The sequence below is a fragment of the Phocoena phocoena genome, chromosome 9 (assembly GCF_963924675.1).
Source record: "Phocoena phocoena chromosome 9, mPhoPho1.1, whole genome shotgun sequence".
NCBI classification, from domain to species: Eukaryota; Metazoa; Chordata; class Mammalia; order Artiodactyla; family Phocoenidae; genus Phocoena; species Phocoena phocoena.
Genome location: NC_089227.1, coordinates 47,707,664 through 47,725,740, shown reverse-complemented (window position 1 = coordinate 47,725,740; position 18,077 = coordinate 47,707,664). Strand labels below are relative to the sequence as shown.

Below are 18,077 nucleotides of genomic sequence, written 5' to 3'. Positions count from 1 at the left end.
CCGGGGCACGAACCCGTGTGCCCTGCATCGTCAGGCAGACTCTCAACCACCGCGCCACCAGGGAAGCCCTATTGCAGCATATTTTATGTTGCACAAGCATGGGTTTAGGTTTTATAATTTAGACTTTTTCAATTGGAAAACATCCTTTAACAATGAAAGGAGTGTTTAAAGAATGCAACCTAAATGACTTCTGTGGATGCTATTTTAATGCTTCAAGAATACCCGTCATCCTAAGAAAAGTATGTAAAATAATTGGAAAGAGTGCAGGGAAAACTGTCTGATGTACTCTCAGAGCTGCACGGGTGAGCCCCTCAGTAAATGTGATTGTCTCTGCAGAATTGCTGTCTGTTCTTGAGACAGCACTTCTCTGTGTCAGTGAAGAACTTGGTTTTGAAGCTGCTCATTACACTCTGCAGTGAATTTTAAAGTGAAATAAAGTAAGAAATATGTTCAACTTATAAGAACATTTCTCATTTGGAAAAAAGTTTGTAGTTACATGAACTCATAGCCATCCCTTTCTTTCTCTTCATAATTTTGTGCTCATTTCAAGCCTTGTACAGATGGCGAATGGCTTAACTGTTTCATGATTTCAGTCTCTTTCTTTAATCTGTCCTTCTCATCCTTATCCCTAATGGAAGAACATAATAGCAGTTTTTAGGGCTATCATGGAAAAAGGAATCGACTCATTCTACATAACTCTAGTAGTAGAACTAAGACCTGTGGGTGGAAATAATAATTCTGCATTCGTTATGTCCCTCTCTTCTTTAGAAACCTTCAGTGGCCCTCCATTCTGTGCAGAATCTAAGTTCTTATCCTGGTATTAAAAGTCTTTCATCCCCGGTCTTATCTCTTACCTCTCCCTATATTCATGCGCTAGTACAGTCTTACTAATGTAGTCATCATCCTTCAAACATGACTTGTGAATTATTGTTTTTGTGCCTTTCTATCATTCTTTCTGTTTAAAATACTGTCTGCTAGTTACAACCTACTTATCTTGAGGAACATATTTTAGCTCCTTTGCCCTTCAAGAAATCCTCCTTGATCTCCCTATCCCCTAGTGATTTCTTCATCCTGGTAACATTCATCATTCATACCACTTTTTTGACCTTGAGGTTACAGAACATTCCACTTTAATTTTTTAAAGGCATACATTTAATTTCCTCATCCACTTTGCAAAAATCTTCATATCAAAATGGGACCCTAGGGCTTCCCTGGTGGCACAGTGGTTGAGAGTCTGCCTGCCGATGCAGGGGACACGGGTTTGTGCCCCGGTCCGGGAGGATCCCACTTGCCGCGGAGCGGAGGGCCCGTGAGCCATGGCTGCTGAGCCTGCGCGTCCGGAGCCTGTGCTCCGCAACGGGAGAGGCCACAGCAGTGAGACGCCTGCGTACTGCAAAAAAAAGAAAAAAAAACAAGATCCAAAAACTAGACCCGTATTTTTAATGAATCATTTTAAACTGAGGGTTTAAAACATGTATGGTTCTATATTTTTTATTTATTGGTGAGCTAGCTATCACATTTAGTGCTTACTAAAATTTATTTTTTAAAAGGGATATGTGAAAAATCACTAAATTTAGTTTGAATTTTTCTAACTACTAAGCACAGATCTGGAAGGAATGTATGAAACTCATGGCTTTAAAGAGCCAGGAAGGGGAAAGATAAGAAACGAATAGTGTTAAGGAAATCGAAGCTGAGATTTGGATGTGATTATATTTTAAGTACTGGAGATAGATTTTTAAATTTATTTCCTGGAAATGCATATGAAATTGGTGCCAGCATTTGGATATAAATCAAAATCACACAATGAAGTTCTTTTGACTTCACCCACACTTATAGAGAATCACTTTTTATCTGACCATAGTCTGCTTTATTTTATTAAACTTTGAATTGTTACACCTGAATTTGTGAACTAACAGTACTAATGAAAACCTCCTTGGTGTGCCATTTTTGACACACCAGAGAAGTTATAAGACAAGTATTTTAATATGATAACTTCCAAGGGCATATGTGTTTTTCAACCCTACATCTTTTATATGAGTTAAAGCATATTAGTCCACTGTGAGTAAGTGGTTCAGCTCAAACCAGGCTATGTTCCTGGGGCATTAGAAGCCCAGGCCTGGCTGAAAGCATTGGAAAACCATTATTATTTCCTCAATTTTACTGATATCATTTAAAACTAAGTAATCATAGTGAGATCTTGGTGAGTACTATGCTAACCATGTTAATTCCTTTAAGTAATTGATTAGGAAAAGGACTTAGAGGACTCAAATAGTTTATACTCAGAAATGATATATCACAACAACAGCAGGAGAAAGATAAGCATTGAAGGAGTGGGCATGGAGGAATCAGACAGTCTTCGTTATCATCCCTCCACTGGGTTTCACAGGACTTGTTGATCTCCAGATTTTAAACCACTATGGGCATGGGCATGGTACCAAGAAGCCCAAGTCTTTGTGTGGTACGGGACTCTCATAGTGTTGAGATTTCAGTTTCCCCCAAATCTGCAGATTAAAGCACAATCACAATGAAAATCTCAGCAGGCTTTTTTGGGGAAAGTAACATTTTTTTTTTTACAAAGAACAAAGTTGAAGGACTTCCACTGTCCGAAAACTACACTAGTTACAGCAGTCTGGTTTAAGCATAAGGATAAAAGTATAGATTAATGGAACAGAATAGACAGTTCTAATATAGGCCTGCACAGACATAAACAACTGATTTTTGACCAATGCACCAAGGTAATTCAATGGGGGGAATTATAGTCTTTTCAACAAAAGGTGGTGGAACAATTGGAAAACCACATTTTAAAAAAAAAAAAAACTTGACCTTCATCCTACAGTGTGTACAAAAGTTAACTCAAGATTGATCATAGACCTTAGTGCAACAGCTGAAACCATAAAATTTCTAGAAAACAGGCAAAAGTTTTATGATCTTGGGTTAATCAAAGATCTTTTAGGACACAAAAGCAAGAAATTTAAGAAAAAGAAATGATAAGTTAAACCATCAAAATTTAAAACATTTGTTTGAAAAATACCCTTAAAATAAAAAAGCAAGCTACTGACTAATATTTGCAAAACAATTATCCGATAAAGCACTGTTATTTAGAAGATATGAAGAACTCTTTATAATTCAATAAGAAGATACATAACCCTGTTGAAAACCTGCAAATCAATTAACGAGAGACTTCACTGAGGAAGATATACAGTTAAGCTCATGAAATGCTGCTCAACACCATTAATCATTGGAGAAATGGAAATTAAATCCACAGTGAGGTACAACTACACACCCACTAGAATGGCTGAAATTTAAAAGACTGATACTGCTGTGCATTGACAAGGATGTAGAGCAACTTTAATATAACATCCTTTCATTTCTGGTGGGAATGCAAAATAACATAGCCACTTTGCAGAACAGTTTGACAGGTTCTTATAAAGTTAAACGTACACGTATCATACCAGCCAGCAGTTCTACTCTTAGCTATTTACTCAAGAGCAATAAAAACATGTATCTACCCAAAGTCTCATACTTGCATATTCATAGGAGCTTTATTCAAAAAAGCTCCAAACTGGAAACAACTCAAGTGTCCTTTAACTGATAAATGCATCTACAAATTGTATTATATTCCATACCATGAAAGATTTCTTAGCAATACAAAGGAGTGAGCTGCCAATATATTTAGCACCATGTATGACTCTCAAAACTATTATATTGAGTAAGAAGCCAGACACAAAAGGCTTTACACTGCTTGAATCCATTTAAACTGCAAAGAAGAAAGAGGGAACATTTTTGGGGTGACAAAATATTCTATATTGTGCTTATTGTGTTTGTTATACAACTGTATATATATTTTTCAAAACATATAATACAATTTAAATTTGGAAAGTTTTGTTGTATATAAACTTCACCTCAGTAAAACTGATTCTTAAAATATGTGATAATAGTTTAAATTAACTTAAAAAGTGCTATGCTAACTAATTGTATTGAGGTGATGGTGATTTGGGAAGGACTATCATGTTTCTTTAAGAAAGGCAGATGTAGTCAAACAATTTCATTAACAATATGTAGATTTTATTGTGCTGTATACTTTTATTTTTAGAATATTTTGTTACTGAGTTTTTACCAGAAAAAATATATCTATATAAAATTCTTTATTATGTATGGACCCTTTTCCTTATTCAAACATAGACTTGCAACGTGACTTTTAAGAACTCATGTTTTTGGGTCTGTAGCTTTAAGTGGGACCTTACCTATCTTATTTACTACTATGTGCCTGGCATAATTGGTGTACCTATTGTTGCATAACATATTGCTCCCAAATTTAGCGACTTGAAACAGCAACTTTTTTTATCTCAGTTTCTGTGATCCACTTCCCCGCTTTCTCATGAGAGCCTCTCTACAGGGATGCCTCACAACATGGAAACTAGATTCCCCAGAGGGAGCGATGCAAGGGAGTGGCCAAGATGCAATCTGCCATCTTTTCATAGAGCCGAAGTGACATTCCATCAGTTCTGTATTTTATTTGATATAAGTGAGTCAACAAGTCCATCCCACACTCAACGGGAGAGAATTACACAAGACATAAATATAAGAATACAGAGATTACTTGAATCCATCTTAGAGGCTGCCTATTATGTAGTGATCAGTAACTAGTTGGATGGATGGACAGACAGATGGATAGACAGGCAGACGGATTAACGTTATACCATAATATAATTTATGTTTAACGTTGCTTACCTTATCTTAAGAACCCTGAAAACCTTGAGACTATTTAAGAAAGACTGACCTTTGGATGGTGAGAGATCTAAACATTTTTCCTTCTATACATAAAAGATTATACAAACTTTTGCCTAAAATATAGAAAAAATTTAAAAGACATGGTAACAATTGTCAAGCATTTGAAAGAGTGAACTCTGGAACAAGGATGAGTTGTTTTTATCTCCAGACAGCCTTCCTAGTACTGAAAGGCAGCTGTTATAGGAAAGTGATGCTATAGAAGAGATTGTGCTTCAGTATGAGAAATTTCTAATAAATTTTATGTTTGCTCTTCAGTGCCGTTCACATTAAGCTTTAAATGCTGCTACTTGTGCTCAATCACTAAGCACTCATGCTTTTATCCCCAGTGAATGTATTTAACAACTTTCTGACATCAAGTCATATAACACTTCTGGAGGTCAGGATTTTATAGGAACTATAGTTACACACAATAGAAAATAAATTAATGTGAGGATGTTAAATATTCCTCTGTCCTTTTTGGAAGAGGTTATGATATTCAAAAGAAAATATAAGTGAATGGTAAGTGACTTTTTTATAGCTATGCTCATGTTTATTTTGGATTCACCCCTGGGCATGCAATTTCTAAGTATGGAAGTTTTAAAATATTCTTCTTTATGTAATGTCATTGGTGTATTTGAGATCTCTATTGAAATGCATTGAATATTGAAATGTTTTCACTTCATTCACATCATTTTAATAAGAATTTTTGTCACCATTACAGCACAAGGGGAAATTGAGAGTTTCACTTTTTAACAGAGCCTTGGTTTTGTGGTTGGGTGTAATGGAGTGTCATACATAATGGAGGGCGGTGAGGGTATTATCATGTTCATGGAAATCATGAGTCATTGTGGATTTTGTACTTACATTACTCCTAAGACTATATCCCCTTTCCCTCAGATAAGAGGAGCAGCCACTCTAAAGTTGGGACCGTGGATAATAAAAGTTTACTCTCATATATATGAGAATAGTCAGCAACAAGTAGTGATAGGAAGAAGATTAAAGACAGTGGAGATTTCAGAAAACTACTTAAAGGGGACTTTGGCTTAATGAGATGTTTTCTGGTGTCACTATGTACAGATTAACATCCTCAAAAAATCCTTTTTAGTATTTTTGTGTGTAAACGTTTAAACCTGAGACATCAGAGCTAACTATTAAATAGAGAAATGTCATTTCTTGAAAGGATGTAGCATTTTAGAAAATATATAGTCCTTGACATAGCATAAGTTAGGCAGTGTTTTTTAAATAATTCAACTACTTTTTTTTTTACATTGAACTATAGTGTAGAAAAAAGTTCTTTATAATCAGAGTTGGGTTAGATACAAAATTCATTTCCGGGAACTAAGGCTTACAATTAGGTTTAAATATTTCAGATCTGTCTTTTAAAAGCAAACATTTTTAGATGAATTTAAAAATTTTTAAATGCTAAATATATAGTACATTAATCTAGATCCCAATATGGAAAGGAAAAATATGTAAGAGTCTTCAAGTATAAGAAAGAGGGAAAAGCCTGGTTGTGCAGAACTTCAGCCTCTGAAAACAATCAGCAAATTTTAGTGAAGGGAGATGGATATACTTTTGCCACCATTGCTCAGTAAAATTAAGTTAAATATTTTAAAAGCTGTCAAGTTCACACCGTAAGATGTCATCAAATATAGAAAACAATGAGTTTTTACCAAAATGTTTAAAAGCACCATGTGATCTTGTGATCCAAGGCTGAAGTAAAATGATAATAGGTCTTGTGCATCTAGTTTTCTTTTTATTATTAAGGTTTTTTGTGTGCATATGATAAATATTTGTTTATAGAATATTTGAATGAAAGAATTGATTTTATAAGAACTAATAACTATATCCTGATTTAGTTTTTCCTTTTCTAGATTAGCTTAATCCCACATTTATAATTAAAAATTTTTGATGTCATAATAAGTGCCATTTTTGACTAATGTATCACTTTTATTGGAATAGCTTATATCGGAAAAACAGACACTCATAAATCATCATTTTTCAACATAACCTCTCACATCATTCTTTATGACTACAATTCAGCAAATTGTAAATGGGATTTTATACTTGTTTGTTTTTGTTTGACAGCTCACCAGAGAATTCAATAAACTAATCAAATGAATTCCATATAATCGCGTCATCTAAACTCCAAAGGACAGTACATGGACATTGCTTTGTCTTATAATCGATGAGAAGAAAAGGAAAAACTGATTTATCTGCCTTTGCCTATTTTATCTCAGCCTGAGGGGGAGAGGAGACAGTTCTTTGTAAAATAATTCATGTTGAAACGCATGATTGTTTCAAACACTAGAAACTAGCCATGCTGTAAAAACATAAACCCTAGTTATAGATTTTGTTTTTAATATTGCCATTATTTATAAATTGTAAGCTTAGAAAATACCTAAGTTTAATTTAAATGTACATTACGTTTTTTGGGGGTTTTTTTACTTCATTCTTTATAGCTAAAATACAAAAGATCACACTGTTCCTTACTGAAGCAAGGAAAAAAAAGAGAAAGTAACAAGAAAGGTATTTTTCTCTTAAAGGAATTTTAAGTTTATAAACAGGATGATTTGACTACATGTGTTGTCATTTCAGCTGGGGATAATGTCTAAAATATAAATAATAATTGTGCATAAATGTCAGTTAATTTGGTCACATATATTTAGAGGGTCTGATTGTTGCTGGCTTTAATTGTTATATTTTTGATGATCTTTAAAATTCAATGTGGAGTGATTATATAATCCATACTTTACTATTTCAAATGCAACCTGAAATTAAGGTTTTTTAGAGCACATTTCAGTGCAAGTATTTTATCTTTTTCCTGTGGTTGACTCACAAAAACCTTCTCTCTTTCAAAACTAGTGAGAGCAAATAAATAATTTGGACAGTGTGTACATATAGTACTTTGAAATGCACTCAACCCTGTGTAGATATTAATATATTTTCTAGATAAAGGCAACAGTAAACATGTACTGATACTCTCTAGGCGCCAGGTACTTAGTTAAGCTTTTTATATGGATTATATATTTGTTTGTTATTGTTAGTATATTTATGTTACAAATTTGGAAACTAAGAATTAGGAATTTTAATACATTCAAGGTCACAGAGCCAATAAGTCATGTTTATGTTTCAGTGGATTTGTTCTGTCAAAGCCATTTTTCTCTTTTACATACACTTTTAACTCCTAAATTATACTATCACAGTATGTCCATATTCTGAATCCATACTTGAAATAATAACCTTACTTTAAATTTTATATTTGCCACTCATTTCTATGTATGCTAGATTATACACATACAATAGGACACACTTATAATGACAGCTTAAAAATGGACCAAACATTTAGAATATATAGACAGGTAATTTGAATGTTACACATTTTCCAAATGGGAGATTTTATTAGTCTTATCTTAATAATAGTGCCTTAAAGTCCTTTTATGTCTGTACCACATTTTATTCTTCTGTCACTCCTTTAGACATATGGGGTAGGTACTAATTTTCACATGAGGAAAATAAGGCATAGAGAATAGTTCAGTTCCACTTCTGTGTGCTTTCCCTTTGGACCACACTTACCATGATGACATACTTTTATTGCAAATCTGTACTGTAAATTATACCAGATTACAAGGCTTTAAAGCATGTCTAACTAGAAGCTATAACGCTACCCAAATTTGCTGCCTGAATGAAGAGACATATGTAGTTCAATGTAAAACTTTCAAATAAATGCAGAGAGATCAGTGAACTGGAAGACAGAGTAGTGTAAATCACCCAAGCTGAGCAAAAAAAGAAAAAAGAATTTTAAAAATGAGGTTAGCCTAAGAGACCTCTGGGACAACATCAAGCATACTAATGTTCGCATTCTAGGGGCCCCAGAAGGAGAAGAGAGAGAGAAAGAGGCAGAGAATTTATTTGAAGAAATAATAGCTGAAAATATCCATAACCTGAGAAAGGAAACAGACATCCAGATCCAGGAAGTACAAAGAGTCCCAAACAAGATGAACCCAGAGAGATTCACACCAAGACACATTATAATTAGAAGGGCACAAATTAAAGATACAGAATCTTAAAAGCAGCAAGAGAAAACCAACTAGTTACTTACAAGGGAATTCCCATAAAACTGTTAGCTGACTTTTCAGCAAAAACTTTGCAGGCCAGAAGCTACTGGCACCATATATTCAAAGTGATGAAAGGAAAAAAATCTACAACTAAGAATACTCTACTCAGCAAGGCTATCATTTAGATTTGAAGGAGAGATAAAGAGTTTTATAGATAAGTAAAAGCTAAAAGATTTCAAACCACTAAATTGGCTTTACAAGAAAAGTTAAAAGGACTTCTCTAAGCAGAAGAAAGAAGACCACAACTAGAAACATTTAAATTACAAAAGAAAAGGTCTCGTTGGTAAAGGCAAACATATAGTAAAGGTAGTAGATCAGCCACTTATAAAGCTAGTAGGAGGGTTAAAAGACAAAAGTAAAACCATCAGTATCCACAATAACTAAGGGCTACAAAAACCAAAAAGATGTAAAATATGATAACAAAAAAGTTAAAAGTTAAATGATAACAAAAAAGTTGGGAGGAGTAAAAATGTGGGGTTGTTAGAATGCAGTCAAATTTAAGAGATCATCAACTTAAAATAATCACATATATAGCTGTTATAGATAAACATCATGGTAACAACTAGCCAAAAACCTATAATAGATACATACATGCAAGAAAAGAGAAAGGAATCCAGACATAACACTGGAGACAGTCATCAAATCACAAGGAAAGAGAGCAAAAGAAGAAGAAACAAACAAAACTACAAAACCCCAAAACAGTAAACACAGTGGCAATAAGTACATACCTATCAATAATTACTTTAATGTAAATGGATTAAAATGCTCCAATCAAAATACATAAAGAGGCTGAATGGATTAAAAAACAAGAGCCATATGTATGCTGCCTAGGAGAGTCTCATTTCAGATCTAAAGACACACACAGACTGAAAATAAGGGGATGAAAAGAGGTATTCCATGCAAATGGAAACAGAAAGCTGGGGTAGCAATACTTCTATCAGACAAGATAGACTTTAAAACAAAGACTGCAGCAAGAGACAAAGAAGGACATCACATAATGATCAAGGGATCAATCCAACAAGAAGATTTAACAGTTGTAAATATGTGTACACCCAACATAGGAGCACCTAAATACATACAGCAAATATTAACAAACATAAAGGGAGAGATTGAGAGTAATACAATAATAGTAGGGGACTTTAGCACCCCACTTACATCAATAGGCAGATCATGAAGACAGAAAATCATTAAGGAAACACTGGTCTTAAATGACAGATTAGACCACATAGAATATATATATATATATATATATATATATATATATATATATATATATATATATACACACACACACACACACACACACACACACACACATTCCATCCAAAAGCAGCAAGATATACATTCTTTTAAAGTGCACATGAAACATTTTCCAGGACAGATCACTAGCTAGGCCACAAAACAAGTCTCATTAAATTTAAGAAGATTGGAATCATATCAAGTATCTTACCCTACCACAATGCTAAATAGACTAGAAGTCAACTACTAGAAACCAAAAAAACTTCAAAAAACACAAACACATGGAGGCAAAACAATATGCTACTAAACAACCGGTGGATCACTGAAGAAGTCAAAGAGGGAATTAAAAAATACCTGGAGACAAATGAAAATGGAAACATGATGATCCAGAATCTATGGAACACAGCAAAAGCAGTTCTAAGAGGAAGGTTTATGGTGATACAGCATTACCTCAGGAAACAGCAAAAATCTCAAACGAACAATCTAACCTTACACCTAAAGGAAGTAGAAAAAGAGGGACAAACAAAACTCAAAATTAGTAGAATGAAAGAAATCATAAAGATCAGAGAAGAAGTAAATGAAATAGAGACAAAAAAAAATAGAAAAGATCAATGAAACTAAGAGCTGGTTTTTTGAAAAGATAAACAAAATTGATAAACTTTAGCCAGACTCATCAAGAAAAAAGGAAAGCCCAAATAAATAAAGTCAGTAGTGAAAGAGAAGTTACAACTGACACCACTGAAATGCAAAGAATCACAGGAAATTACTACACAGTTTTACACCAATAGAAGACAACCTAGAAGAAATGAATAAATTCCTAGAAATGTACAACTCCCAAGATTGATTCAGGAAGAAATAGAAAAACTGATTACCAGTAATGAAATTGAATCAGTAATTTTAAAATGCCCCACAAAATAAAAGTCCAGGACCAAATGGCCTCACTAATGAATTCTACCAAACATTTAAAGAACAATTGACATCTGTCCCTCTCAAGCTACTTCAAATATTTGAAGGGAAAGGAATGCTTCCGAACTTGTTCTGAGGTCAGCATCATCCTGATACCAAAACCAGACAAAATTACCACACATAAAAAGAAAATCACAGGCCAATGTCACTGATGAACCTAGATGCAAAAATTCTCATCAAAATGTTAACAAACTGAATTCAACAATACATTAAAAGGATTATATCCCAGTGATGCAAGGATGGTTCAGTATCCACAAATCAATGTGATAACCACATTAACAAATTGAAAAATAAAAATTATATTATCTCAATAGATGTAGAAAAAGCTTTTAACAAAATTCAACATGCATTTATGATAAAAGCTCTCAACAACATGGGTATAGAGGGAACATACCTTGACATAATAAAGGCCATATATGACAAACCCACAGCCAACATCATACTCAATGGTGAAAAGTTGAAAGCATTTCCTCTAAGATCAGGATCAAGACAAGGATGCCCATTTTTGCCACTTTTATTCAATACGGTATTGGAAGTTCTAGCCACAGCAATCAGACAAGAAAAAGAAATAGAAGGAATCCATATTGGAAAAGAAGAATTAAAACTATCACTTTGCAGATGACCTGATACTATATATATAGAAAATCCTAAAGACACCACCAAAAAACTTAGAACTAATAAATGAATTCAGTAAAGTAGCAGATTACAAAATTAATATACAGAAATCTCCTGTAATTCTGTACAGACAACAAAATATCAGAAAGAGAAATTAAGAAAACCACCCAATTTACAATTGTATCATAAAGAGTAAAGTATCTAGAAATAAACCTAACTAAGGAGGTAAAAGACTTTTACTCAGAAAACTATTAGACATGGATGGAAGATACTGAAGATGAAATTAAAAAATGGAAATATATTCCATGCTTATGGATTGGAAGAGTTAATATTGTTAAAATGCTCCTCAGGCAGTCTACAGATTCGGTGCAATCCCTATCAAAATACCAAAAGCATTTTTCACACAACTAGAGCAAATAATTCTAAAATTTGTTTGGAATCACAGAAGACCCCAAATAGCCAAAATAGCCTTGAGAAAGAACAAAGCTGGGGGTATCATGCTTCTGATTTCAAACTATACTACAAAGTTACAGTATTCAAAATAGTATGGTACTGGCACAAAAACAGACACATAAATCAATGGAACAGAATAGAGATCTCAGAAATAAAATGACACTTAAATAGTCAATCAAAGAAGGCAAGAATACAAAATGGGGAAAAGACAGTCTCTTCAATAAATGGTGTTGGGATAACTGGACAGCTACATGCAAAATAACCAAACTGGACTACTTTTTCACACTAGATTAAAGACTTTAATGTAAGACCTGAAACCATCAAACTCCTAGAAAAAAATATAGGCTGTATGCTCTTTGACGTCAGTCCTAGCGATACAATTTATTGGGATACATCTTCTTAGGCAAGGGAAACAAAAGCAAAAATAAACAAATAGGACTACATTAAACTGAAAAGCTCTGCACAGTGAAGGAAGCTATCAACAAAATGAAAAGGCAGCCAACTGAATGGGAGAAGGTATTTGCAAAATGATAAGGGATTTATATCCAAAATATACAAAGAACTCATATAACTCAACATCAAAATAGCAAAGAACCCTATTTAAAAATGGCCAGGGGACCCGAATAGACATTTTTCCAAAGAAGACATTTGGCCACAGACACATGAAAAGATGCTCAATATCACTAATCATCAGGGAAATGCAAATCAAAATCACAATGAGATATCACCTCACACGTGTCAGAATGGCTGTTATCAAAAGGACAACAAATAAGTGTTGGTGAGGATGTGGAGAAAAGGGAACCCTTGTGTGTTGTTGTTGGAATTGTAAATCAGTGCAGCCGCTATGGAAAGTAGTATGGAAGTTCCTCAAAAAATTAAAAACAGAACTGCAATATAATTTAGTAATTTTACTTCTGGGTATTTATTTGAAGAAAACAAAAACCCTTATTTGAAAAAATATATGCACTCAAATGTCCATTGCTGCATTATTTACAATAGCCAAGAAACAGAAGCAACTTAAGTGTCCAACATTAGGCAAAGGGATAAAGACAAAGTGATATATTTATACAATGGAATATTAGCCATAAAAAATGAAACCTTGCCATTTGTGACAACATAGATGTGTCTACAGGGTGTTATACTAAGTGAAATGTGTCAGAAAGGAAAGACAAATAATACAGGAGCTCAAATTTGGAAGCTGAAAAGCAAAACAAAAACTTAAATTAAAACTGACTCAGATATAGACAGCAAATGGGTTGTTGCCTGGAGGGAGGGGTGTGTGTGGGGAGTGAGCCAAATAGGTGAAAGTTTTAAGAGATACAAATCTCTAGCTGTATGATAAGTAAGTCAAGGTGTTGTAATATTACAGCATAAGGAATATGGTCAGTAATATTGTAATAATATGGGGACAGATGGTTACTAGACTTATTGTGGTGATCATTTCATAATGTGTACAAGTGTCAAATCATTATGAATACACCTGTAACTAACATAATATTGTATGTCAACTATATTTCAATAGAAATAAAGAAAAATAAATGCAGAGATATACCATGTTCATGGATCAGACAATTCCATATTATTAAGATGTCAGTTCTCCACAATCTATAGATTCAAACCAATACCAAATTAAACATCAATGGGGTTTTTAAATGAAATTGGCAAGCTGGTTGTAAAAGTTATATAGCAATTTAGATAACTTAGAATAGTCAAAATAATTTTGAAAAAGATATACATAGTTGGATAACTCATAGCACCTAGTTTCAAGATTTACTATATAGTAATCAAGGCAGTGTGGTATTGGTACAAGGATAAATACATCAATGGAACAGATTGGAAAGTCCAAAAATCAGCACACAAGTACATGGTCAGTTGATTTGCAACAAATGTCCCTGAGTAATTCAAGTGGTGGTAATGAATAGTCTTTTTAAGAAATGGTATGGAAACAACTGGTTACTCATTTGGAAAATAATGAAACTCCCCCCTTACCAAGCATCATGCATGAAAATTAGTTTGAAAGATTTCGCATACCTAATAAAAAGTCAAAACTTTAACAAGAAAAATGGGAGAAAAATCTCAGCAATATTAAATCAGGAAAAGATTTCTTAGGTAGGAAACACAAGGCACAATCTTTTAAAAAGCGATAAATTGGACTTCCTTGAAAGACACAATTAAGAAGATGAAAAAGCAAGCCACAGATTGAGAGAAGGTAATAAATCAAACATATACATATATGATTTGTGTGCATGTATGTATCTGTGTATGTGTATGTATCTATAACATTTATAGATAAGGATATATATCCAGAATATATAAACAGTTATTACAACTCAATAATTAGTAATTTCCCAAAGGAAAGTAACTCAGATGATAAATGAATACCCAAGCATAATTTCAACAGTCCTGTTTGAAACTACATAAAAATATTTCTAAAAAGACATTTAATTACTAACATCCAAGTATAAAAATTTTGACCTTTAGTGAATTTGTACAGAGAATGGTAGAGTATTTCATTTAAAATTGTAATTGAAAATAACAACGTATTATAATCAGAGGAAATCATCAATTAAGCATAGAAGCAAGATTAAACAGTTACATCCAAAATAATGAAGTTAAGTAATATATGGAAACTATATCATGGAGACATATTATTTGTATTTTTAGAAAAATAGAACCATATATTAGTGTGAAAAGATGTTAAAAAGTGAATATTAATTTGTTGGGGAAGAACCATAGTATCAATGAGGGTGTATCATAAGTGACTAGCTGGCAATAAGTAAATGGCTTTCCTGGTTTTTTCTTTATACTTATAGGAATTAGTATCAACAGATATTTCCCCTTGACTCTTTATTTCTTGAGGCCACATCCTTCCTCACAGCATCTTTCTCCAAAAGAAATGAACTAATTTGCCACCTCTCCTTATTTTAGTTTTTCATTTTAAAAACAAAAACAAAAACTACATTTGTTTCCCCTTCTTTTTCTTATCTCCAGAGTTACAATTGCTTAGCAACAGGTCAGTACCTCTTTATTTATTTACTCACATAGGGTATGCCATACCTCAAAATATTTTTGAAGTAGTTTTTGCATTATAAAGAGGACATAATTATGAAAATGATTCTGAAGTTCAATGGTACAGTAAATTATGAGCTTGCTTTCATTTTGCAGGGCATCAAAAATGTGTAAAGTAGAATGGATTACATCTGTTTTGTCTTCTCCTAAAGTAATAATTTTTTATGATCCTTTACTTTTCCCATTTCTTTTCCTTTGGGCTGTGGCTGAAAAAATCACTTTAATTGCTCAGCTAACCTCTTCTTCTACCCAGGCATACCTTTCAAAAAATATAGGTAGTATTATTTTTTTGAGGTTTGATGTACCCTGATGAAATATGAAGCTTGGTTACTTTTCTTAGCATTCCTTTTTGCTGGAGAGTCTAACTATATCAGTTTTCTTTAACCTTCGTATAGATTTGTTATTGGGCGAGAAAAACCAGGACAAGTGAGTGAGGTTGCCCAGTTGATAAGCCAAACGCTGGAACAAGAAAGGCGCCAGAGAGAGCTGCTTGAACAGCACTATGCCCAGTATGATGCCGACGATGATGAGGTAAGTTGCATTTGCAAACGTTCTTTTTCCTTCATTTCTTCTTACTACATCCCTACTTGATAAACCTCTCTTTACCGTATAACAGTATGACAGGTCTTTGCAGTTTCTCAAGGAGAACGTGTCAACATTCAGCTCACAGAAAGGAAATATTACTTGCGTGTGTTATTAGCTTATCAGTCAAGTAATGGTATCATATTTACAGTATGAAGACTTCTAGATCAAATAAGTCCTCTTTTACCACAGTATTAAGATAAATTCACTGAAACAAAAAAGGGTAAGAATACCAAAATGTGAATAGTAGCTATCTTTTTGTTGGAATTAGGTGATTTTCTCTCTTTGGTTTATATTTTTTCAATTTTTTCTAAATTTTCTAAATCGGTAAACATTCTGAGTGAAAAGGCACATATATATACACAAACATACACAGAGAAGTACTGAAAATTGCCGAGTGTTTTCAGGTTTTTTCCCCCCCAGGAAGAGAAAGTTCTTTGGATCTGCTCACTATGATTTGTGCTAACATAATGCAGAACAAAGCTTTTCCACCAGCACATATTCCGTAGAGTAGATACATACTGGAATAATTTTGCATCCTGCTCTCTGCAGGAGATCAAGCAAATGAATAGAAGCTAACCCCCAAGTGAAAACTTCTCTATGGAACCCTTGTGTGTTGTAATATAATACAGATGCTGGTCTATTTCTAATGTAAATGCCAAATGTACATTGATAAAATGGGACAACATACTTTATTATAAACATGTTTAAACATGCATATGTTTCACATTGGCATGTCAAAGGATCCATCAACAATTTAGTTGCAGTATTTCATACCTCATAAACATAGTAAATATTCAGGTAAAACAAATACTCTTCTTCATACCAGCTGATATAAATAAGGATGGTGTAACTTCATATGTTCAACCTCTGCTCATCTGAATATATTCTTTTTCCAGAACTTTTCTTGGTTTCTAGCCAGGACCTAGTGAAGACCAATAAAGAGACATTCAAATATTTTTCATGTATTTTTAGTCTGGAGTGTTCTAACCCAAATGTATCTTAATTTTTTATCTGTTTGTAGTATAGTGAGGATGTATTCTCTCTTTATTATAGTAGAAAATTTTAAGATGGTGCTTCAGTTAATTGTTAATCTAAGAGTAAACATTAGAAATTCTTCACTTGAGTGAATTAGTTTCTTAGAATTCTATTTAGTTGATTTAGTTTTTCACTTTCAGAATTCACTTTAAAGGGCAAGGTTTTTTTTGTTTTTGTACTATATTAAGATATTATATATGAAAATGTTATCTGGGATTTCGAAACTAAAAAAGGGATTTCCTCAAATATTTGAGCTTTCATCTTCCCTAGTTTTCAGTTTTGTGTTTTATCAGAGACACTGATTTGCTTTGGCTTCAAGCCTGAATTAGGATTGTAGAATCATTCTCGGCAGGTTTGGCTTTTACCTGCTCACTCTGTTAGAAAGAATTTGGATCTGAGGTTCAGGGGAGTACGGGTGACATCAAGTGGTGGAAGGTGAGGAAGCCAAATTTTTCAGTCTCTGTGGACCTCAGCTGTCTTTGCTTTAAAGTACAGGTATTGGGCTAAATCTCTAAATTCCTTCCAGTTTCTAATATTCCATGAGCCTGTGAAATGAAGCATCAGGTGTAGCAAGGACAGAGGGAAAATAAGATAGTTCTTTAATTGAGGCTTCCCAACTGAAATTTCTAGATCATTTACTACATACTTCCTCCAGTTATTTTGAGGAAATGATCACATTCATCCCCCAAGGTTTTCAACTTAAGCAGCTAAAGCTTTTTTTTAATATCAGATTTTCTCTAATTTAAAAATTTGACTAAATGCAAAAGGAATATTTATCATTCAACATTTATACTTAGGAGTACATCATATGGATTTTGTTTGTTTGTTTGCCTGTTTTTATAAGGAGAGCAGAGTTAGTTGATTGTCACCTGAGCAGATATTCTCAGGGGCAAGGAGGGTAAATAAATATTCAGTGCCAGGCACTAGGCCAGGTGCCTTTCCTACATGGTTTCATGTAATCTTTACAGCAAGCAGAAGAATCTATTTTTTTTTTTTTCTAAAAACGTAGTAATTGAGGCTTTTTCCAGTGGTATAGCTAGTAGTTGCCAGATTTAGGATGGGAACAGGGTCTTCCTGGCTCCAAGGCCTGGACTCTTTGCAACACACTGCTAATTTTGAATGGAGTAGACTGATGGGTCTGTCTGTTTTGAGGCACACACAGAGTAACTGGGGAACAAGAGATGCTGGAAGGAAGATTCCTGTTTTGGCTTATGGAGTTTCTTGTAA

General features: G+C 33.6%; 1 protein-coding gene across 4 annotated transcripts in view; it reads left to right on the top strand.

Moving 5' to 3' along the window:
* Window positions 1-18,077, top strand: part of PPP1R9A (protein phosphatase 1 regulatory subunit 9A) — a 311,948-nt gene that overhangs the window by 198,487 nt on the left and 95,384 nt on the right. For all 4 annotated transcript variants that reach the window (XM_065883481.1, XM_065883482.1, XM_065883479.1 and 1 more), the window contains one exon: window positions 15,626-15,761. In XM_065883481.1, the coding sequence (XP_065739553.1) occupies window positions 15,626-15,761 (136 nt within the window). The remainder of the gene's footprint in view (window positions 1-15,625; window positions 15,762-18,077) is intronic.